General features: G+C 42.8%; 1 protein-coding gene across 1 annotated transcript; it reads right to left on the bottom strand.

Annotated features, from left to right (window-relative positions):
* Positions 1 to 4,008: 4,008 nt before the first annotated feature.
* On the bottom strand, positions 4,009 to 24,496 carry UTP14A (UTP14A small subunit processome component). Its single transcript, XM_081897393.1, has 14 exons — positions 24,254 to 24,496; positions 23,049 to 23,122; positions 22,867 to 22,931; positions 22,256 to 22,398; positions 20,689 to 20,844; positions 18,013 to 18,132; positions 17,796 to 17,890; positions 16,365 to 16,488; positions 16,176 to 16,253; positions 14,701 to 14,998; positions 9,397 to 9,746; positions 6,904 to 7,094; positions 6,715 to 6,814; positions 4,009 to 6,456 (listed from the first exon to the last, which is right to left on the bottom strand). Exons 1-14 carry the CDS (start codon positions 24,323 to 24,325, stop codon positions 6,166 to 6,168), a joined length of 2,157 nt encoding a protein of 718 aa, XP_081753519.1. The 5' UTR covers positions 24,326 to 24,496; the 3' UTR covers positions 4,009 to 6,165.
* Between the last annotated feature and the right edge of the window lie 534 nt (positions 24,497 to 25,030).

The raw sequence follows: 25,030 nt of genomic DNA, 5'->3' as shown, positions 1-25,030 counted from the left end.
GTCCTCGGTGGAGAGGGGCTCATAATCTGTGCTTGACCTGGTCTTGAGCTGAACTGGGAGGGTGGGGAATGCAGCCCTATAATATTTTTTTAAGGCTTGGCCACAATGGAAATAGAAGAAGAAATGAGGGAGGGAAATCCTACTTCTGAGTGTTTGCAAAATGCATTTCCCTCTCTCCATTTCGTAACCACGGTTCCACCTCCTTTCAAATCAGGAGGTTTGAGAAGAGGTGGGTTTCCAGTTGAGAAACAGCGTCATCTGCACAGGCTTGGGTTGCAGCAGCACTCTTAGGCTATGTACACATTGCCGTTTACTCTGGCTCCCACCACTGGTTTCTGAAACCAAGCGCACATGATGTTTGCCACAATCCATCTGCATCCTGTATCTTCTTGAGAAATATTGCTATTTGATACATTTCAAAAAGCCATTATACATGCACAAATGGCAGTGCATGTGCAGTTGACAGCTTCATTGAATAGGACTTTGGAGGTTTGGGATAACAAATCAGGTAATATGTGTGTTGGGGGGGGGGAAGCAGGTAATGGTGTGTACAGCAACATAAAACACAGCTTGAAACACAGTGTGTGTATATGTGTGGGAAATTACGTTCCTGTCTTTTAAGCTGCTAATGTGTACATGTCATTAGATACTAGACCTGGGATGTGACCCTTCATGTTGCTAGATTGCATCCTGCATCATTCCTGGCCATGGGCCATGCTTGTTGGGGGTGGGGTGGGGTGGGAACTGGGAGTTCAGCAACACTTGGAGAGCCACAACTTCTTCACTCTTCTAAGCAGATCAATCCAGATGTTTGGTTCAAAACCTCGGTCCTTTTTAAACATGATCACCTTCCTTACGCTTTCCAGAATGCCGCAACTGCACGCCTGCATAACTCACTGAAATTTAAGTCAGCATCAAAATAAAACATAAACATCTGTCTGAAAGCCTGTGTTAGTTATTAAAAGCTCATGTTCTGCTGTAATAAAGGTTTCTAAATTTAACAGCCCTTGTAGGAGACAATATGCATGTCATTTGGGGTGTCCTGGAACTTATTGCAGAGAAGCTGAATCTGTCTTCTTGCATCTGTCTTCTGAGAAGAAGATATAAGACAAACCTTTCTGCCTGAAGTAACTTTTGCAGGAAGACAGTTTGAGGAACTGAGGCAAACAGTGGTGGTAGGTAATAGGTTTTACACCTAATAGGCAAAATAAAAACCAACGAATCGCCAGGTCCAGATGGTATCCACCTGAGAGTTCTCAAAGAACTCAAAGGTGAAATTACTGGTCTTTCAAAAAGAATATGTGACTTATCCCTAGTGTCAGCTTTCATATCTGAGGACTAGAAAGTAGCCAATGTAATACCAATTTTTGAAAAAGGGATCCAGGAGGAATTCTGGAAATTATAGGTTAGTTAATGTATTTTGCTGACGGACAGTGTTGTTAAAGATAAAATACCACTGTGTACGGAAGAAGGAACCTTGTTGAAGCAGAATAAACATGGCTACTGCTAGGGGAAGTCCTGTCTCATAACCTACAGAGAGTGTCAGCAAGCATACTGATAGAGTTGATGTGGTTGATGCAGTGTGCTGGACTTCTAAAAAGCTTTCAGCGAAGTACCTTACAAAAAAATGAGTAAACTTAACAATCATGGAATGAGAGGTGAGGTATTGATCAGGAACTGTGCTTATTTTATTTTACTTTTTACTTCCCTGGATGTTGTTGTTTAGTCGTTTAGTCGTGTCCGACTCTTCGTGAACCCATGGACCAGAGCACGCCAGGCACTCCTGTCTTCCACTGCCTCCCGCAGTTTGGTCAAACTCATGCTCGTAGCTTCGAGAACACTGTCCAACCATCTCGTCCTCTGTCGTCCCCTTCTCCTTGTGCCCTCCATCTTTCCCAACATCAGGGTCTTTTCCAGGGAGTCTTCTCTTCTCATGAGGTGGCCAAAGAATTGGAGCCTCAGCTTCAGGATCTGTCCTTCCAGTGAGCACTCAGGGCTGATTTCCTTAAGAATGGATAGGTTTGATCTTCTTGCAGTCCATGGGACTCTCAAGAGTCTCCTCCAGCACCATCATTCAAAAGCATCACTTCTTTGGCATTGCCGTGGCAAAGGGGCTTGAATAACTCAGTGAAGCTATGAGCTATGCCGTGCAGGGCCACCCAAGATGGATAGGTCATAGTGGAGAGTTTTGACCAAACGTGATCCATCTGGAGCAAGAACCAGCAAGCCACTCCAGTATCCCTGCCAAGAAAACTCCATGGACAAAGACAACATCCCTGGAAACTCCACCCAAATATAGTGGTAGCTCGCAAGACGAATGCCTCGTAAGACGAAAAGCTCGCAAGACGAAAGAGTTTTCCGTTTTTTGAGTTGCTTCGCAAGACGAATTTCCCTATGGGCTTGCTTCGCAAGACAAAAACGTCTTGCAAGTTTGTTTCCTTTTTCTTAAAACCGTTAATACCCAGGGAATCCGTGCTTCGCAAGACGAAAAAACTCACAGAACGAAAAAACTCGCAGAACGAATTAATTTCGTCTTGTGAGGTACCACTGAACATTATAAAAAGCAGTACTCTCATACATGCACCTCAACTTTTAACCGTATACATCTGTGAAACACATTCTTATTAAGTGGTCCTCAAGTTAGTAGAAACCTTTGGAACTAGTCTTTGGTTTTCTGGAGAGGACCTGTGCTTTTTAACTTGTTAATAAATGATATAGAGTTAGGGATGAACAGTGAGGTAGCCAAGTTTGCTTATGATACGGAGCTGTTCAGGGTCATTAATAAGGAATTGCGAAGATCTCCTAAAATATATCTCCAAATTGAGCAAACTGACAGTTAAAATTGTTGGTTCAAGTTAAAAAATAGGTATATAGAAAGCATAATTCCTTGGATACTAAGATCTAAGTTGGAGGCAAGTACTCTTTGATGAGAGAACCCCAGCAGAGATTTAAAATCACAAAAAATGCACCAAAGTAAAGCATGGAGATATGGGCTGTTAGACCTTTAAAATAAGCCCTTCCAAAGCTTCCCACTTCCCCTAGCATAGAAAAGGACTACTCATTTTGTAAGCTAAAAATGGTTTACTTACACACTCTCCAAAGGTTAATCTTCCTCTCCAGGTCCTAAATCATGGGTAGGCAACCTAAGGCCCGGGTGCTAGATGCAGCCCAATTGCCTCCTAAATCTGGCCTGCGGATGGTCTGGGAATCAGCGTGTTTTTACATGAGTAGAATGTGTCCTTTTATTTAAAATGCATCTCTGGGTTATTTGTGGGGCATAGGAATTCGTTATCCCCCCCAAAAAAAATATAGTCCGGCTCCCCACAAGGTCTGAGTGACAGTGGACCGGCCCCCTACTGAATGTTTGCTGACCCCGGTCCTAAATGCTACAGGCATTAACTTGGTTGTGTGAATCATGTAACTCTGGGCATCAGACAAATGTGGACATGCTCTAACATCCTTTCGTGCAGCACCCTTGCTGTGTCCCCAACCTCCCTTGTGTGGAGCAAGAAAGGTCTGCAGGGCTTTTTGAAAACTTCTGCTTTCTTGAACATAGAACATCTCACATTGAGGACTCTGATATACCTTTCCCACTTAACACCGGGCACACCGCACCTTGGGAGTGGGGCTGCCATGCAATCCCCTGCTTTTTCCCTTGAATACAGAGTTTGAGAGTTCAGGCAAATACCTGAACACTCCTTATCTCTATAGCAGGATGTTCACATGTTGCAGCAGGGGCAATGGAAACACGTAGCGTGACAGTGCTGATCTGCAAAATATGCTTTCAGTCTTTAGAGCCAACACAGGAACAATTTGCCATAGAAGTTTCATTTGTAATTATTTGTATTCTGCACTCTCACTCCCATTTCTGCTTATAAGGTGTAGTTTTCTACACACACATGCACACAATTAACAAGCATTTTAAATGTGCAAATATTAATAGGAAGCTTTCAGCACCGATTCTTAGATTTACACCTCAGGAAGTCACAACAACAATCCCACACATGATGCAATCAAATGTAGAAGTTTTATTGGAGATAAATACATGTTAATAGCTTTATTTCCCTTGAGCTTGTTGAAGTAGCAGTATATTTATAGTTTTTCCCCATAGTAGGTTGAGTAGAGCATGGCAATTAATCTTGGAAGAGATGAACAAACCCAACTGCATTATGTTTAAAGTAATTTGCTTATGAAAAAGAGCCAGGTATTAAACATATATTTCAATACAAGCTTGCACTTTTAAACCAACCAACCTTGTCACCAAATTCGTGGCTAGTAGACCAATGTCTTCACATTGAATACCCAATCCCATCTTCCCTTCTTTCCCTCCAAGAAAACACAACTGGCTGAACAGACAGCTAGCTTCTTCAATTAAGTGGAAGCTAAACACTAGAATAAACTCCAGTTGGCCTCAAAAAGCTAAATGCTGGAAATTTGGTGATGGGTCTGTCACTTGCCTCATGATATATGCGCATATGGGCTGTTGAGTTATCAGGAGAAAATGACATTGAAAATTTGACATTGAGGGAACAACTGGCAAGTTGTATTTTGTTAAATTTGTTTATTGATTTCTCAAAAAACAAATAACACTTATTTAAAAAGACAGGGTGGTGGTGACGTCATCTGCGCAACGGTCAGACTTACCCTCTCAATTTATTTGCTGATTATATCGCACTGATGATCTCTGATCCAGACTAATCACTGTCAGAGGCCAACAGGGAGATGGAAAGCATATGGTAAAATTGCTGGGCTATCTCTGAACAAGTAGTTGTGTTTTAGTTTATCCTGTGAATTGTGGTACATTCAAAGTGATCACAGGCTTTAAGATCTGCCCCCACCATGTAAAATATCTAGGAATTCTTGGGTAAAGCTTGATAAAAGTACTTTTTTACCATTACTAAAGATACTGTTAAAGACCGTAAGTAATAGGCCCAAGTTAAACCTATCATGAATGGTAAGAGCGTCATCGGTAAAAATGATGGAATTACAAAAATTGTTTTCATTTCAGACTATTCCTATTTGTATATTGATTGAAACTCTTAAAATTATTGGTAAGGTTTGTCCATCAAGGCAAAAGACCTAAGATTGACAGTGATTTACCAACACTTCCAGAAGTATAATGATGCGGCTCATCTACAAAATACAATTAGAATGATAATATGCAATACAAACCTATGCTTTTCAAAATACTCAGCCAACTAACAATTGGACAACATGATCATGTAAAATGGCTGTGGGAAACTGATTTAGCATAGAAAGTGAAGACGTGGATTGGAATAATTTATGGACCAAAAAACCCTTAGCATTAGTCTCAACTCATATATGAGTGATTACATTTAAGCTGTTACATAAATGGCATCTGACACCACTAACATGCAGCTATAGTAATAAATTATTATCATACTTATGTTTGTAAGCTTGCAATACAATTGGTACAATGTTCCACATGTGACTTATGTACATCCTTTTGGTAAAAGGTGTTCACAGGGTGGGGGGAGGAAGCCACATCAAGGGGCAACATGCAGATTGCACATCAAGTTTAGGACTGTTATCCATTTCCAGGGAAGATCAGCTTAATTTCAACTGCAGCAATAAAACTACTAACACATTTGTAAAGCTGAGCAGGGTCTGGTATGGTTTCAAATTGGACAAGGGATTGCGTGTTGAGATTCCTGCATTGCAGGACTAGGTCACCCTCGGTGAGCCCTTCAAATTCTACTGTTCCACAGTTTTATACAAATGGTTAATAGATTCACTTTCCACTTGGTGGCACAGAAATGGAAGAGACTGGATCATTCACAGAATTCTGTGTGGAAGCACAGACAATTTCCCTTACTGGAAAAACGAACAAGGAGAGTACAAACTCTGAACAGCACAGAAGACATAGATGTCTGAAACTTGTCATCCTTTCATTGGGTTTTCAAAATGATAACCCTTATGACCGGCATCCACCTAATTCACTCAATGGACTCTGGCAGAATTTAATAAACTGATTTGTTCCGTGGGAATAAATGGAGGGAGGGAGGGATGGGAAACGAAGACATTTGTTGTATGTGTTTCTGTGTTATATACTGAAAATCAATAAAATTGACCGAAGAAAATAAGAAGACAACAACGCCAGTTATCCCAAGGAGTCTGGCCTGTATGGCGGAGTCCCTGTAGGACTTAGGTCCGCCGACCCTTCCTCTTTGAAGCATGGCGTGGGTGATGACTGTGGGGTGACAATGACAGTGCCAAATCCGGCTCCCTTCCCATGCCGTTTGCCTTTTCCACTTTGCAGAGCAGCTCACTGTCCTCAGCACTGATGGGCCGGATGATGTGGCCAGGCTTGGTGACAATGTGAGGAGCTGTCAGACGCTGGAAAGCACGCTGGGTGTTCCAAGTGGGGCCCATGGGTGCTTGGATGCTGCGTTCAAATTGCTTGCTGTTCTCAAAGGGGAAAGGCAGCTGGCTCACCTGCAGTGTAGAGAAGAAGTAGTTTAATGGCACAGTTAAATTCACAGAGTTTAATTACATTCCTGCATTGCAGGGGGTTAGACTAGACAACCCTTGAGGTCCCTTCCAACTCTATAATTAAGAAGAAAAAGAAGTCAATTCTAACATCTTAGAATTCTATGATTCTAAGAACATTTATACCGCATCTTCTTTCCCCCACATTGTTTCTGCAGGTGAAAGCGTGAACGGCAGTCTCCCAGGCCAGAGTGATAAACTCACCTGATGCACCGCTGCTGAAATATTGCGCTGTTCACTCAGGATAACATTGGGCAGGTGCCTGTCTTTCCTTGGGGGCCCAGCTGCTGGTTTGATAAGGAACCTAGAGGGCAAAAAAGAAAAGGAAGAAGGGAGGTGAAGCAGGTGACAGCTGGCAGTGACAGACCACTAAGCTTCCGTCCTGAAACATACCTTCTCTTCTTCATCTTACTCGGCCGTAGTCCTGCACCTCCCCACTCGCCCCATCCTGGAAGCACCAGATTGATAACTTTTGGTTTGCTGTTCTGCTCTGCCCGACGTTTTTCTTTCATAAAGTCGGCAACGACGTTGTCACTTGCAAAGGCCTCCCGGATCACCTGCCGCTGGTCTTTGCCCATCTCTAGCTGCAAGGGAGAAAAAGATCAGGAGGCAGGTGGACAAGGAGTCTCACAGGATCTCCAGACAATAGGTCTGCTGAATGAATGAAATGAATGAAAGCTCATTCGAGGAGATTGCTGAATTGCTTCTGCTCACAGAGTCTGACTCAGTGCAGGGATTTGGAGCAGGAAGGAATTTCTCTGCCCAGAGGTCTGCCCAGGAGCTCTGGTGTTTGGATTTTAAAACACCTCCTTCCCTTTCCCAGCAGCATGTGACTCAGCTCGCTTGCAAGAATTCTCTGGAGCAGTTCGGTCCTCGAATACTTTCCTGTAGTACACAAGCTGTCTGCTTAAGACATGCTGGCATAATTCAAATTAAATGACAAAGCATGCTTTGTCACATTGCAGCCCACCCCAATGTGCCCCCCCCAATACTGATGGACTCCAATTCCCATCATCCCCCAGTTAGCAAAACCAATGCTTACAGATAATGGGAGCCATTAGTCAAACACCACCTGTAAGGCTGATCAGATAATACACTTGCATAACAAGAGGCTTAATCTCAGGGTTGTGGGTTTGAGCCCCATGTTGGGCAAGAGTCCTGCATTGCAGGGGGTTGGACTAGATGACCCTCATGGTTCCTTCTGACGATTTTATTAGCGTCACTGTGCTGCTGCTGTCCCTTCCTCTTCTCCCTTCTTTATGTGAAAGGAGGTTGAAATCACCTGCTTGTAAGCTCTGGACAGTTCCTTGTTATGTCTGCACTTGTGGAACAGAAATTTGTTTCATCTGCTGTTCATTAAAAAATAAACCAGCATACTGAAGACACCTAACCACAGTTCCTCAAGTTCGGACTTAACAGGGAACTGTGATTAATTCTAAAGCATAATAATGTCCCTTTGGTTATACAGTGGAACCTCGGTTCCCGAATGCCTGCGTTGTCGTATGTTTCAGTTCTTGAACACTGAAAACCTGGAAGTAAATGCTTTTCGGAACCCGAATGTGCAAAGCAGCTTCCGCTGAGTGGAAGAAGCTCTTGAAACCAATGGGAAGTTGTGCCTTGGTTTTTGAAAAAGCGAATGGATTTCGTCTGAGAACCGAGATACCATTGTATTATTAGTTACTCCTATTAAATGTCTAAGTTTCTCTAGGCATATAAATTGAACTAATGTTAATAGCCTAGTTTTTGTTTTTTGTAATTGCTGTTGTTGATATTTAGGTGCTTTCACCAGGTTATTATTCTTAATACTCTATATGTATGCATATATGTATATGTATATACAATGTGTGTGCATTCAAATAAAAACATTTTTTTAAAAGGGGTAAAGTAGAAGCTTTCAGCCTCCTCTTATACATGTGGCCTCAGGTTTCTTCTTCTAAGAACAAACCCTAATTTGCCATTCATTTCTGAACTGGGCCAGCCTGCTCTGAAAAAGCTAATCTGTGAAGGCAACGATTGGCTTTCTCATACAGTGAGACAGTTGGTCCTTTTAGCTTAGTGCTGGCTCTCCAATAACTCTAGGCAAATACGGCTTCTAGTTCTGCTACCCAAAATCAGTTTTTAATGAGAAACAAAACAAGGAATGAACCAAAGTTCATGTGATTGAAGGGGAACCTGTGGACCTCCTGATGTTATCAGACTACAACTACCCTTAGCATAGTTGGCTATGCTAACTGGAGCTGATGGGTGTTGACTAATGACATCTGGAGGGCCACAGCCCCGCCCCATCCCTAATGTAAAGCATGCTCTCTCTTCCCTGATGCATTGGGATAAGGCTCCCTGCAGCTGGAAAACAAACCTGCCAAGGAGATTAAACCTTCTCCCTGACATACTAGCTTTCTCCCATTGGGGAGCTTTCAAAGATGAACGCTTCCCACACCGTTAGCCTGAAGGGGCACAGTGCAAGTAAAGTGTTAGCACTTAGCTCTTCCGGATCCATGGAACCCCTGATTAGCCCCTCCTAATGGTGCTCACTGCTTTTGAATTATGGTGCTGGAGGAGACTCTTGAGAGTCCCATGGACTGCAGGAAGATCAAACCTCTCCATTCTTAAGGAAATCAGCCCTGAGTGCTCACTGGAAGGTCAGATCCTGAAGCTGAGACTCCAATACTTTCCCACCTCATGAGAAGAGAAGACTCCCTGGAAAAGACCCTGATGTTGGGAAAGATGGAGGGCACAAGGAGAAGGGGACGACAGAGGACGAGATGGTTGGACGGTGTTCTCGAAGCTACAAGCATGAGTTTGCTCTGGTTGCCTGGTGCCTGGTGTGCTTTGGTTCATGGGGTCATGAAGAGTCGGACACGACTAAACAACAACAATGGTGCTCACCTCGTCCTGTACAGCAGAAGGCAAAAATGGACACTGAATGGGACGAAGTGGCTGAGCCAGCACTGCCTTCAGATCAATCAGAGCCTTGCGCTTGGCTTTCTTCTTGGAGCTCTGGGTCTTGCCACCCTTGGGCGATGGCTCAGCTTCCGGAGGCTGCTGAAGTTCAGCACCGTTGACTTCTGGCATTCCGTTTTCCAGTGGGACTTCCTCTGTCTCGATGGCCTCCATATCCTCTAAGGTACGAAGCCGTTCCAGCTTCTCATTCAGGAGCGGCCCCTCTGGCACAGGGCTTGGAGGTGCTGGTAAAAGCCCGTCCGTCACCTTGGGCATCACTTCCTCACCGTTAAGACCTGAAGCAAGAACACGACGCAAATTAACATAGCATCTGAAGGGCACTGCTGGATCAGACATCACTCTAGCCCAGCATTCTGCAGGGTAGGAAAACCAAGACTCTATCTCCGTTGCTGCTCTTTAGGAACTGGTACTCAAGGGTACACTGCCTTGGAATGTGGATGCTCCATATTGCCATCATGGTTAATATCGGCAGACCCAAAATCTTCACTAATCAACTTTTTGGAATACATCACACACACACACACACACACACCCCAGCAAGCCTACCTAGGCATATCGTTTTAACACATCCAATTTTATTTCTATTTATTTTGAGTTTTAAAATAAATGTTGACCTGTTTTTGCATTTGTCAGTATTTTTAAAAGAAATATTTCAGTTCATTCCTTCTAAAACCGTGTGGAGATTTAAGCAGTATGCAAACTTCTGTCAACTAGGTAAATAAAATGATTGCTTCTTGCAGCAGTCAAAATATACTTTTCTCCCCTGAAGGAAACACACGTAGCAAACAAACACAAAATAATTCTGATTAATAAAAAAATTGGGGGTGGATTTTATTTCAGCAGACAATGCTAAAAGACGTGGTGTAGTATTTTACATTAAACCTGCATTTGTACCCAAGCTAATCCAAAATGACAATAAAGGGAGGATTCTAGTGGCACAAATCAAAGTCTAGGAAGAAAAGATAGTATTGGTGGAATATAAACACCAAATGAAAATTCTTTCAAAAATTGGAAACAGATCTTTTGGAGATTGCAGATGAGAAGGTAATACTAATGGGAGATCTGAATGGGGTACCAGCATTAGAGATGGACAGAACAATTAGGAAAAAACACACTAAAGCAGGTAGTCTACCCAAAACTTTTTTTGATATGACAAAGGCATTGAATTTAATAGATATCTGGAGAGCAAAACATGTGTTTGATAAACAGTTCACCTTTTTCACATGTATGTGGCAGTAGTGGCAGACTGGATGCAGTTTGGATTTCAAAAGAATTAGAATCAAAAGTTTTAAAAATTGAAATAGATCCCAGAACATTGTTGGATCATAGTCCTATAATAATGGAAATTCTGAAAGAAAGTTAATCCACCTTTAGATGGAGATTGAATGAGGATCTATTAGATGATAAAATCTTGTTAGAAAAGGCAAAAAAGGTTCTGGGAGATTACTTTGAATTAAATCTTAATAATGGAACCAGGCTGCAAACAATATGGGACACTAACAAAGAAGTCATGAGGGGACTGTTTATGCAACAAAACTCAATTAAGAAAAAGGCAAGAGAAAACAAAAAGAAAGAAATTTTAGATGAAATTTCAGATAAGGAAAAAGAATTAATAAAAAACCCAAATAAAGACACAGCTAAACAGGTAATTAAACTATTACAAATTCAATACTCAATGTTGATTAATGAGGAAATGAGTTGGAAAATTAAAAGGATGAAACAAAAGTATTTTGAACGTGCCAACAAGCCAGGGAAATTACTGGCATGGCAAATGAGGAAAAGTGAGCAAAAAAATTATATAAATAAGATAAAACATAATGGTAAGGTCACTGACAAACCAAAGGAAATAAGGGAAGACTTCATTAAGTACTTTACAGATCTTTACAAAAAAGGAATTGAAAAGAAGACACTGATGGAAGAATATATAAAAAGCAGCACTCTCCCAAAAATAAATGAAGAGAAATGGATACTATCAAATGGCGAAATAACATGGCAGGAAATATTAGATGCAATAAATTAAGCAAAGACAAACAAATCCCCAGGACCAGATGGAATGTCTGCAAAGTATTATAAAAAATTAAATGAACAGCTTGTGATTCCCTTAAAAGATATGATGAATGAGATTTTAAAAACAGGGGAAGTCCCAGAAACATGGAAAGAGGCCTATATAACATTAATACCAAAACAAGATTCAGATATAACATTAGTAAAAAATTATAGGCCCATCTCACTATTAAACAACGATTACAAACTGTTTGCACAAAAGATCTTTGGAGGAACATTTACATCAAGACCAAGCAGGATTTCTTCCAGGTATACAAATGAAAGATATTATCAGAAACGTTTTAAACATAATTGAATACCTGGAATTGCAAAATGAAAAACAAGCAGCATTGATGTTTATAAATGCAGAAAAAGCATTTGATAATGTTTCTTGGGACTTCATGAAAAAGTTCTTGAAAAAATGGAATTTAGAGTAAAATTTAACAAGGGAATACAAACTATCTATTCAGAACAGAATGCAAAATTGATTATTAACCAGGTGATAACAAACCAATGTAAAATACAAAAAGGAACTAGACAAGGATGTCCATTATCACCGCTTTTGTTTATTCTGGTCCTGGTGGTTCTGGCAAGGAATATTAGAATGGATAAAGAAGTAGCAGGAATAAGAATAAAGAAAAATGAACATAAATTGAAAGCCATCATGGACGATTTGGTTATTACTGTAGAAGATCCAAAGAATTCTCTCCCTAGAGTAATAGAAAAAAAATTCAAAAGTTTGGACAAGTAGCAGGTTTTAAACTTAATAAAAACAAAACAAAACTGTTAGTTAAAAATCTTAAAGAAACAGGAAAGAACTATCAGAATCTATATAGAAATCCACAAGTAGGTAAAGTATTTAGGAATATGGCTAACGACAAAGAATCTTAATACAGTGGTACCTTGGGTTACATATGCTTCAGGTTACAGACTCTGCTAACCCAGAAATATTACCTCAGGTTAAGAACTTTGCTTCAGGATGAGAAGAGAAATCATGCAGCAGCGGTGCAGCAGCAGCAGGAGGCCCCATTAGCTAAAGTGGTGCTTCAGGTTAAGAACAGTTTCAGGTTAAGAACAGACCTCCAGAACAAATTAAGTTCTTAACCCACTGTACCACTGTATTTACAAAGACAATTATGAAAAAAAATTGGAATGAAATAAAAAGGAATTTGGAAATATGGAATAGGATGAACCTCTCTTTTTTAGGACGAATTGCTGCAATAAAAATGAATGTATTGCCAAAAATGCTGTTCCTTTTTCAGACAATACTGATAATAAGTAATAATGCTTGCTTCCAAAAATGGCAGCAAGATATTTCAAAATTTATCTGGAATGGGAAAAGGTCAAGAATAAAGCACAAAACACTTACAGACTTACAACAGTGAAGAGACTTTTCTCTTCCAGATTTTAAAATTTACTACAAAGCAGCATGCCTTATTTGGATTCGGGACTGGATTAAATTGGAAAAAGAGGAGGCAATAGACTCAGAAGGACACGACAACAGATTCGATTGGCATTCATATCTGTGGCATGGAAAAGCAAAGGTACACAAAGGATTCCACAATCACATAATTAGAAAGTCCCTGATAAGGGTATGGGAAAAATACAAAGAATTACAGTGGTGCCCCGCAAGACAATGCCTTGCAAGATGAAAAACCCGCTAGACGAAAGGGTTTTCCGTTTTTCGATGCGCTTCGCAAGACAAATTTCCCTATGGGCTTGCTTCGCAAGACGAAAACGTCTTGTGAGTCTTGCGATTTTTTCCGCTCCCCCCCTTTTTCTAAGCCGCTAATAGCCTTTTAGCTGCTAAGCCTTTAATAGCCGCTAAACCGCTAATAGTGCTAATTGGGTTGCTTCGCAAGACGAAAAAACCGCTAGACGAAGAGACTTGCAGAACGGATTATTTTCGTCTTGCGAGGCACCACTGTACTGGAATACAAAACTCCGTGGTGCTTGTCACCTATTGAAGCATTATCACTTAAAACGTTAACAATGAAAGGAATATGGCCAACATATAGAGATTTATTAGTAAAACAAAAAGGAAAGTGGAAATTGAAAGATTACGATGAGATAAAGGAACACCTTCAGAGTTGGTTGCATTATAGGCAATTAAATGAAATCTTCATGGAAGACAACACACAGTTACACTTACAGTTTCCAATTTCCAAAAGGATATCATAGATGATAATTCTAAATTGTTAAAGGAGGCGTATAATATTCTGTTGGAATGGGAAACTAAAGATGAAGACGTTAAAGCAGTAATGATCAAGTGGGCACAGAACATAGGTCATAACATACAATTTGAGGATTGGATAAGGCTTTGGAAAGTGAACCTGAAATTTATGGATTGTATATTGTTGAAAGAGTATTATATGAAAATGATGTACAGCTGGTACTTTACACCATTAAAACTGGCCAAAATATACAAAACAGAACAAAAGAACTGTTGGAGATATAAAGAAAGGGAAGGTACATTTTATCACATGTGGTGGGATTGTAAGATTATTTTTAAAAATTGGGCAATGATATATAAAGAATTGAAGAAAATGTTTAAAATAACCTTTGTGGAAAAACCAGAAGCCTTTTTGTTAGGTATTCTAGGATAAGAAATGTCAAAGAAAAATCAGACGTTATTCATGTACGCTACCTACAGGAGCAAAAATCCTAATAGCACAAAACTAGAAGACTGGAAAAATACCATCTAAAGAACAATGGCAAGAAAAATTGATGAACTATGCAGAACTGGCAAAATTAACAGCCAAACTGTGTGAAAAGGACAATAGTGACTTTGGAAAATAATGGGAACCCTTTACTTGCAGAAACAAGAAAAAAACATGGACTCATTGCCAGGATTTAAATAAACATTCACAACTTTATTTACAGATAACAAGAAATATAATTAGTGATAACAGAACTTTATGTATAAACAGAATGTAACAAACCAGAAATAGAAGTTGGGAGAAGTCAACAGCGAGGGGGGAAACTAGAAAATGGATGTTAAATGATGATATTGAATAATTTGTTATGAGAAAAGAAAATTAATAATAATAAAAAAATGTATCCTGAATATACAGCCTATTGTTTTCACTGGATGACCCTGCCCTGGTATTATACAAGGAATAATAGCATCTTATCTGTTCATTTTCCCCACACCATGCATTGTTTTATGGCCCTGGCCCTGCTGACCTGCAACAAAGCCTTGCAGCAAAGTCTCCTCCTTGGTTGCAGGTGGCTCCATCTCTTCGTCACTCTCTTCGCTGTCTTCTGGTTCAGCTGGAAGGTCCTCCTTGGGCTCTGCGTGGGGCCGTCCCAACATCCAGGGGTTGTCTGGATCCAGCCCAGCAGGTCTCTCATTGACAACACTTGGCACGAGATCCCCCTCTGCGTCAGTGTCGTTGCCACCTTCCTCGCTATCGGAGGCCGGGCATACTTTCTGGGTCAGTTCTTTGTTCCGGGCCAGCTGCTCCTGCATGGCTTGCCTAGCCTAGAAAGGCAGGCAGGCAACAGCATTTACTTGCAGACCTTAGGCTTACAAAAGCTATTCTTTGCTTCTTCACTAGAACCCTCCCAGTTCCATCCAACCCCCAAAGCCAGGTGGAAAGAGTAGAGCCTTTGAATAGGGTTACCATACGTCTGGAATTTCCTGGACATATCCGGAATACTGCAGTTGGAAGCAGTGTCCAGGTGCAAATCAGCAACATGTCTGGGAAAATCTAGACGTATGGTAACTCATGTCAGCAGTGTCGTTTTTGCCTATTTTCCATAAAATAGCTAAAAAAAGTCTGTCGTTCTCTCTCTCTCTCACACACACACAACTCAAAGACTCTGGCAAAAAAACACAAAAACAACCAGCCAAAATTTCAACAACTTTTGTGTCTGGATTTTCACTTTTTGAAATATGACAACTCTACCTTTGAAGGTGGTGCCATATGCAAAAAGGAGGCATAGGGGGAGGAGACAGTTATCTGCTGCACCCCAAAAGTCAACATGGATACTCGGATGGTTTGCATAGACAAACCAGTTTCTGTATTATTTCAGTTAGAGCTTGAATGGTCTGGTGCCGGAGGATTCTTTTTGACACAGCTGTTGTTAAGCAATCAGAAGTCAGAAACCCTTGCTGATCTACTGCAAATTGTCCAACAATCTACCAGTAGATTGTAGATCTATCTTTGGCCCTTCCCTGACTTACAGTATCCCGTATTTTGAGCCACAAGGGGACCAGCAAAGCATAGACCCATCTAATAACCACCCAGGAAGCAAGTAAAATATTTAACAGCCCAACTTAAAATACTATTTCCTCCCCCTCCCAAGTAAGAATTTCAAACAATACTCTCCAGAGAAAGTCAATTTCCCAGGAGAAAGGGTATGAATTGCAACTGGCCAGAAAATGTTTTGCCATCTGTTTTTGGCTTTGGATGTAAATCCACCCAATGGCAGGAAGGCAAGCGGACAAAAGAAAGGCCTTTTATCACCCACTTGCAAATGTTGTTAAAGGTGCTCTAAAAACCACTTCTATGGGAAAAGACTGATAATTTCAGCCAACCCTTTTCTGGAAGGTACGTTTCAGCTCAATCAAATCTCTCAAGCACCTGCCTTGGTTTAATTACATGTTAAGAACGGGTTTTGGCTGATAAAGCCTCCTCGCTCCTCACGTCTCTCACCTCTAGGTTGTACTTTGCCATGAGGACTGTAGATTTGGCCCACTTGCCCTTGTTCTGGTGTTTCAGGCTCATCCTCTCCTGCACAGAGAAATAAGGCAAAATGTCACGATGGTGGAGTACAGTAAGAAAGCACCCTCCACTAGGCAGAGGGGCCTCATCTCGGTACCACAGGTAGGGGGCTGACCTCACCTCAATACGCGCTTTCTCAATTTTAGCTAGCTCTTCTAGAGCTGCCTCAGGGTTAGTTTTCTGCAACGTCTCGAATTCTTTCAGCACCTTGCGTTTCCTGCTCTTCCTAAGCATCCTGTGATACCTTCAGGAAGAGGAAGATAGCAATGTCTGAGGCTTGAATAGCCAGGCCAGAGGGAAAGGACACACAGCTAACTGACATCACTGCCAACTCCTGATTCAAGGGAGGCAATAGAGCTGGTGTGTAGAACCTGTTTGCCCTGGCCATTGGCAATGCTTGTTGAGGCTGATGGGAATTGAAGTTCAGCAACATCTGGAGGGCCAGAGGCTGCAGCAGAGAGTCAGTGAAGTGGTTAGAGAAGGGACAAGAAAACTGTGACTCTAAATGTTGCTGCCCTCCCCTCAACTTCAGCCAGTACAACCAATGGCCAGGGATGGTAGGGGTTGGAATCCAGCAACTTATTGAGGGCTACTAGTTCCCCACCCCTTGTGTGGAGTATCAGCCTAAGGCCAGAAGGTCTGTTTCAAATCCCTGCTAGCTGTCAAGCTCAATGGGTCACCCTGATTGAGTCAATGTCTCTGCCTTACCCACCTCACAGGATAAAGATAAAATGGGCATGGGAATGTTGAGAGGGAGGGGGAGATCAATGTACACCATCTTCTCAAGAGATCATTGCAAGAAAAGTGTAAAAAATAAACAAACAGAGCCCACACCTGTTGGGGAACAGAGAAACCGCACACGGGGCTGCATGTTTTCATTTTGCGCGCACAGGGATTTGAATCTGTTTTAGAATTCCTCATTCTAACATACTCCAAATGTTATTTATTATTTAATTATTTTTAAAATTACGTTTATGTCTTGCCCTTCCCTCCCAAAGGAGCCCAGTGTAGCAAGTCGCAAGATGCCTAGTCCTTCGTGGGCTGCAAGGAACTATGCAGAAACTGAACCGGGCTCATCCACAAAAGTGAGAAGAGGACTTTTCCCACCCAGCCTCATTTCTTTTTCAGCAGCCAACTTAAAAGGGTGAAGGTGGGTTGGATGGCTGTTCACAAATTTTCTCCAACTTAAGTCAGCTGATCAGAACTTACAGCAATGTCTGGTTTTGGCAGGGATCAGTTGAACTAAGGAGTTCTTCAAGAACTCTGTAGTGCAGCCAATCCCTGAAAGCCTTGCTGTCGCGACCAATCATCTGATCAGCACATCAAGCCTTTCTTGGAACAGAATCAACTGGGAGCATACTGTGCAGCTTCCCAATTGTTCTTTCACACCCATGTCTTTACCTGCGCCCACACCCAATGTAAAATTTGATATCAGGCACGGAGCAGGTAACTGTGCTTGCAGGGGAAGGAGGGGAATGACAGTTTTGTGGTCCGCTATCAGAACTAATGGGACTGTAGGTTGCCAGCCGCTGCTCTACGACAATTGCTTACCTTTTGCTCTTGATCTTCCGCTGACGTCGTGCCTTAGCCTCATAGTAGGACTGCAGGACTCGAGCCTTCTGGCGCTGCATACGTCGCAACTGTGCCTGGAAATGCGCACAAATGGAGAGGAGGGCTGACTGTAAAAGCTTACAGAGCAAGGCAGTGTGGGATCCAGGAGGGAGGGAGAGATGGAGAATGGGACAGAAACAGCCAGATCTAGACTCACCTCCTCCAGACTCATGGCCTGCAGCGAGGACTTCTCCTGTGGCGTCAGGAGTGGGTCCTTCACTGGCTGCTTTCCTCTGTGCAGAATATCAAAGATTTCTTGCTCCAGGGGTGTTCGTGCCTTAGAGCGAGTGAGACGTCGGAAGGATGGACACAGAGAGGTAAGTTTCAGCTTACTCTAAAGACTAGTCCAACAAGGTTGCAAAAGGTCACTAACAAAACAGGGGACCCTCACCCCCCGACCTCACAATACTTTATTTGCCAGTCTGATTTTACGTGAAGGGATGCTACCTTTTCCTTTGCAGACTGTGCTTGTCATTGCTGCCTCTGGAGACTATCTGGAAACTTGAGGCAACATAGGAACTAACCAAGTTATGAGCATGTTAAACAGATGCTTTCCCATATTCACTGGCTCCAAGTTAGTTCCAAGGCTCGGCTGGTTTTGACATTTCAAGCCCTTCATGGCTTAGGGCTGCAGTATCTGAAGGATTGCTTCATCTCACTGTGTACCCACAAGCGCCCTGAGATTATCATTGGGGGGCCTTTTCTGGAAACCTCTGCCAGCAAAGTTATGGTGAGAAGACCATCAGGTAAAAGGGACTTCTCTGCAGTGGCCCCAGGTTGCATAAGACCCTCCACAAGAGGGGATTGCTTGAACTCTAATGTTGTTTTAGAACCAGGCAAAGCCTTTAAAGGGGGGGGGCACAGGCATTCAAACTCTGTTTGTTTTACCCCTGAAATGTTTTAGCTTGTGATTAGATGCTGTCGTTATGGTTTTACCTTTTCTCTGTCCCTATGAAGACTGTTGTAATACTACTTTTTAGAATTTATTTCCTATTTTATTGTTTCACTGCTTTTATCGTACCAAAAGCATGTTAGTTATTGGCCGAGCAAAAACCATAGCAGGCAGATAGCTAGCTAGCTAGCTAAATAAATAAATAAATACATAAATACATAAACAAACAAACAAATAAATAAGTAGAATGTATTATTATTTATTTGTTACATTTATACTGCACCCTTACTGAAGAACTCATGAATTATTTCTACACAACCCTCCTTTTCAAAAAAGGGAGAATACCACACCTTTCAGAGTCTTTAGTAAGGATAGGTTTTAGTTCCAATACAGACAGGAAGTTTTAAGAATGAGTGCTCTCCAAACATGATGAGAGGGAGGGCTGCCTTGGCTGAAATGGCAAAGCTGTATAAAAGAACAGGCTCATGGAGACGAAATAGTATGATAGAGGCAGGAAGAGCAGTTAAAGCAACAGAGCTTGAATGGGCACAGAAACAGAGGGAAGTGGTTGGTTGCTACCTTTTCCTTTTCTGTTGCACTTCCCAGTTTTCAAAGTGCCACATCATCTTAAGTAAAATGTAAACACTTATAAAACTTTCAGAACGGTACTTTTCTTCCAGAAAAATGCACCTGTGGCTAAATTCTCTAGATTTTTCTTCAGCTGTCTTTTAAAAGTAACTCAGAGGTATGGAAAAAGATCAGCTGGAACTGGATAGCCCATATAAGATAGCGTTACCACATAATTGCCATATATTATTTCTAGCAACAACAAAAAAGAAGAAAATTCCAAAGCCTGCATCAATAAATTACAGTTATTAGACCTTTGTTGATTTTTTTCCTACTCAGTACCACTACTGGGCAAATTGTATTCTTAAACTTCAGGTTAAAGATATTGATGCAAATTTCTCCATGACAGATGCTTATAAAACCTGCTCCCCAATTTATCTTGATTTGTCCACTGACTACTTCAAGGGTTGTGCCAAATATATGGATAATGTGACTGTTCCCAAATATTGACTGATCTTCTCTAGGACCAAATTTAATTGCCTTAACTGCCTATTGGGGTTTTCTTACAAGGAACAATTCTGCCCTCCGTGGGGATGGAGCGATAGAAATCCTAATAGGTATTCTTTTTGTAATTTTTAAAAGAGATGAGCAAAGCAGATTTATTCTTGTCTGACTAAGATATCCAGAAAGGTCTTTTGAGTGTTATTTAGCTTGCTTATTGGCTGATATGAATAAAACAGTAACAGAAACAGTTCATAGATATTCATTTCCCACAACAAACCTTCATGAAAATATTCTGACAGTTAAGTGTTGTATGGGCTATTTTTCTTTTCCCTGTTTCATATACACCTGTGAACCATATCAAATCTTATGCTAGAAGTTATATGGTTTGGGGGTTTCATTTGTTTTTGAATGGGTCTGTAACTGCATAGTAACATTGGATTGCCTAACAACTTACATGGTATTAATCTGCACAATAAAACAGGTAAGTCTCTCTCTAATTCTCTTTTTTTCAGAGGAAGAACTGAGAAAGCAACTTGGTAAGTTCTGCTCAAATAGGAGATTAGAGCTATGAAGTTGAATAGCTAAGTCAGAATTCCGTCTACCAGACCACAAGCTACAGAAGCCACAGTAGATGATTGGCACACCCACACACCTCCAGGTAGGGCTGGGAGAGAACTGTGCCTGAAGCCCTGGAGAGCTGCTGGCAGTCAACGCAGAAAATATTAAGTTAGATGGGACACAGTAGAAGAGCAGTTTCCTACACTTCTAGGAGCATAGCTTGGGCTTGAACATGAGGCAAGAGCACCGTGCAAGAGCTGGGTCCAGCTCAAGCCTAATTCTCACTTCTTGCTGAGGTCAACCAACACCCACCTGCCATCCATTTATCACTTCCTCAATGGCCGCGACAGTCACTCTCTCCTGTTGCAATGGGAAGACTAGCTGCTCAGCACGTCTGTTTTGCTGCACCACTGGCTGCCACTTAGCTAGGGCTTGAGATGTCTGAGTGTATGCAGCTTCCCTCACCACCTGCAGGTAGACAGATAAGACAAGCACAACCTTCAGCAGGAAGATCCCAGTGACACACAGGTATTTCTTTAAGGAGACGTGGGAGTTGTCAAGCCAGAACCAATTCTGGCAGAACATACTACAGTGGTGCCCCGCAAGACGAACGCCTCGCAAGACGAAAAACCCGCTAGACGAAAGGGTTTTCCGTTTTGGAGGCGCTTCGTAAAACGAATTTCCCTATGGGGTTGCTTCACAAGACGAAAAAAATCTTGCATCCCCCCGCGGGTTTTTTTCGCTTTTTTCGCCCTTTTCTTAAGCCGCTAAGCCGCTTATCAGCTGTTCCGCTGATAAGCCGCTTAACAGCTGATCGCTGGAAGCCGCTTGACAGCTGTAGCGCTAATCCGCTAAGCTGTCAATGGGCTTGCTTCGCAAGACGAAAAAACCGCTAGACGAAGAGAATCGCGGAACGAATTCTTTTCGTCTAACGAGGCACCACTGTATAAAAGTGTGACCCTCTGTTGGCTCCGACTAGTCTGAAACATACACACACACACACACACACACATATATATGGTAGACCAGCTACAGCGAGCTTTCCCAGAGGCATATTTTAGAGCACCCACTATAAAGATGCCCATAGTCAAGCCTCAGTATAAGTTATTTAGGAATTTACTTCACCCAGAATATGATGCAATCCCATTGTTGGAATCTTAATACTTCATTTAGTGAGAGCTGGCAATGTAGCCAGGTATCAATTCCGCTCCATCTATTTGATCTGAAACCATTAACATAGCACACCCAAGTTAAATTCACGTCCATGAACCCCTCCTCTTCACAAGGCAGAAAAAAATACTTTGCTTTATCACACAAGACAGGAACATTTGGTTCTACATTGCACCTGATGGCTTTTTCCTGTTTATGCTCTGTCTAGCATACTGCCTCAGAATTGTTCTGTTACAGCCGATAACCCCTGGTGGACCTGTTCCTCATTAATTTATAAGACCCTTTATTTATTTATTTTCAAAGGATAAGCCTAGGAGCAAACCTTGAGAAAATGAATTTGACAACAAAAATTAAGAGAGGTACAAGTAACTTCCAGCATACACACATTGAACTTGCGTGCATTCAGCTTCATGTGCTTGGCGAACAAATTTTGTAAAAATTTGAAAAAGGCAGGGTGCATCTGGGGAAAAATGGCAATCCCACCCACCACCGCAGAACATAACCATATAAGTTGAGAATTACCTGTACCACAGGAAAAGCTACTTTTGCCAGTCTATCCTACTAGTGCCAACACACACATTTTCCTCTGTTCCTCTCCTTTTGGTTTCTCCCTCCAGTGCCCTTTCCGTCACATTTCTCCAATGCCAACATCTTCCTCCCTGCCACCACCCCAAGCACAGCTGCCCCCAAAACAGCCCACTGAACTCACTCGCTCATTCTCCTCCTTGCTCAGTGGGAGCTGGATGGCTTTTTTGTTCTGGGCTTTCTTCAGCTGCTTCTGAATGGAACTCAGAGCTGGTGAGCTGGAAGCTGGTTGCAGCAGTTCTGAGAGGAGAACTTTTTCTCTAGCATCTGCAATGCACAACACATGGTAACACTGGATGATAGGCCAGATCTGGGTGCATCGTCTTGTCCAGTATCATCACTCTGATTAGCACCAGCTCTTCAGGGTCTCAGACAGAGAGACCTTCCCCATCACCTGATTTGTGACCATTTAACCTGGAGATACCAAACCAGGGACTTTCTTCTGCATGCAAAGCATATGTTCTATAGCAAGTGTGGGGAACCTCTGGCACCTTCAGATGTTTGCTGAACTACAACTCCCATCAGCCCCGCAAGCATGGTCAATAGCTAGGGATCATGGGAGTTGTTGTCCAGTAACATCTGGAAGGCCAAACTTGTTCTATAGCCATGCATCTCAGTTCTCTAGATATTGAGAAATGGTACATGGATCTGGCCACATGCTCCCTCCTAGCTATGCCCCAGGGGTAACAGAGGATCCATCTGTGTCAGTGATTGCTAGGCTCCAAGAGCTCTCACCTCCACCACAAATATCAAATTCTGAGATCTGTCTGCTCGCCTCAGTGCGTTCAACTGCCCTCCGTCTGCAAAAAAAAAGGAAAGGACATTGACCTAGTTAGGAATGGAAAATCAAGCTATTTAGATCGCTCATTCTTTGTCTCCATCACCAGGGCCATGAAACAGTCTCCCTTCCTTCTTACCGCTTCGCTCCAGCCAAGGCAGTGAGTGAATCCACAAGCTGGTGGTGCTTCTTTGTTGCTTCTTCATTGTCCGCCTGGGGAACAAAAGGTTACCAATGAATAAGGGCCAAGGACCATCTCACAGAGGGCTGAACCCAGACTCATCCTTGCAACACTATGAATAATAACTTCAAAGGGTACCACTGAGCATACCTAGCCTCTAGCATGACAGTGGTAACCTGTGAGGAGATGCAGCTGCCAGCTAATCAGACTGACCTGCTCACTGGACTTACTGCCTTACAGCCAGAGCTTTTTCCCCCAGTTGGAACTTGCCGGAACTAAGTTCCTGCACCTGTCAGGTGGGTGCTATTGCCGTTACAAGGGAGGAGTTCAAGGTGAGTTCCAGCACTTCTTTTAATAGAAAAACGCACTGCTTATAGCTTTGGAGAGTGGCCGTAAGGAAAAACGCAAAAAAGAAAGGACAAGGGGAGACACAGATGTCGGGATCAAAACTCAGGATTAGGAGTAGAATTTTCAAAAGCCATTTAAGCCTTTGAAAGGAGGCAACAATCCAGTTCTGCTATTTAATCTTGCAGAGCTTTAATATATTTATTCCTTATTGCATAAGCGTAGCCAGAATTTTTGCGGGGGGGGGGGGTGAGTCAGGACATGGTTGGGGAGCAGGACTTTTGTTTGGGGGGGGCAGAACCAACATGACTGTCCCCCCCTTCCCCCTTGGCTACGCCTGTGGCATGCTGTCCTGGGCATCTTTCACGGGGCAAAGAAATCCTTAAAGCCAACTGCATTAAAGCGGCTCAACAGGAATACCGCAGCACCCGGAGAAGGCAACAAAGGTATCCCCCCCCGAGCTTACAAAGCGCTTCCCCCACGCGCGGATGGCTCTAAACCACCCCCTCCCCCACACATGGGATCACACAGAGTACAGTGGTACCTCGGGTTAAGTACTTAATTCGTTCCGGAGGTCCGTTCTTAACCTGAAACTGTTCGTAACCTGAAGCACCACTTTAGCTAATGGGGCCTCCTTCTGCTGCCACGCCGCCGGAGCCCGATTTCTGTTCTCATCCTGAAGCAAAGTTCTTAACCTGAAGCACTATTTCTGGGTTAGCGGAGTCTGTAACCTGAAGCGTCTATGACCTGAAGCGTATGTAACCTGAGGTATCACTGTACAGCTTTGGAAATAAATACGGTTGGGCTTGAAAGTTCACCTCCTTCTCCTCATCGTCCTCACTCATGACCAGCCCGTTCCTCAAGGGATGTTCCTCTTCTGCGGCCGCCATGGGGGGAGCTCAGACACCCCAATACTCCCCTTCCCTTTTTCTTCAGTCCCGGAAGGGAGGCTGAGAAAGGGAGGTTGAGCACGTGGATGGTCAAGCCCCGGCAGGGAGCAAATAGCACCCTGCGCGCCGTAAAGCACGGCAGCACTTCCGGCTGTGAACCTAAATTTTTGCGGTACTTCCCCTCTCCCCTCCCCCCACTGGTAAGGCCATAGGGGCCGCTATTGCGCTGGGAGGGCAAGGACATGTCGCACGTGACCCGCCCTTATTTAAATATGCCAATTAATTATTTAAAATACATGCAAATACGTGCAACGACACCCTTGCAATCTAAAAGGGAAGTGAGCAAGAAGGGTACAAAAGCTTCTTCCCTGAGGCTACTGGCTATTTTAATAAGGGGCGTGGCCAGCTCATGACCACGCCTCATTGGGAATCTGGACAAGACCACAGAAGGCGGGGCTTAGCAAGAGCCAATGATGTGCCCGAAACAGCAACCACGTGAATGCCCGCCTTTGATCCATTGACGCAAAAAAACTCTGGTCGGGTCCTGCCCTTCATCCCTGCCCGTCAGGCCGTTCCGCCCCCCTCGTGGCTTGAATTTTTTTTTTTGAATGACGTGCGGTTCGGCCAATGAAAATGCGAAAGCAGGAATAGCAGGCGGTTCTTGAGAACGAGATGCCCAATGGAAAGCCTAGTTCCTCTCCTCAG

Source organism: Podarcis melisellensis, assembly GCF_964234715.1.
Source record: "Podarcis melisellensis genome assembly, chromosome: Z".
Lineage (NCBI taxonomy): Eukaryota > Metazoa > Chordata > Lepidosauria > Squamata > Lacertidae > Podarcis > Podarcis melisellensis.
This window is presented reverse-complemented; position numbering and strand designations above follow the sequence as displayed.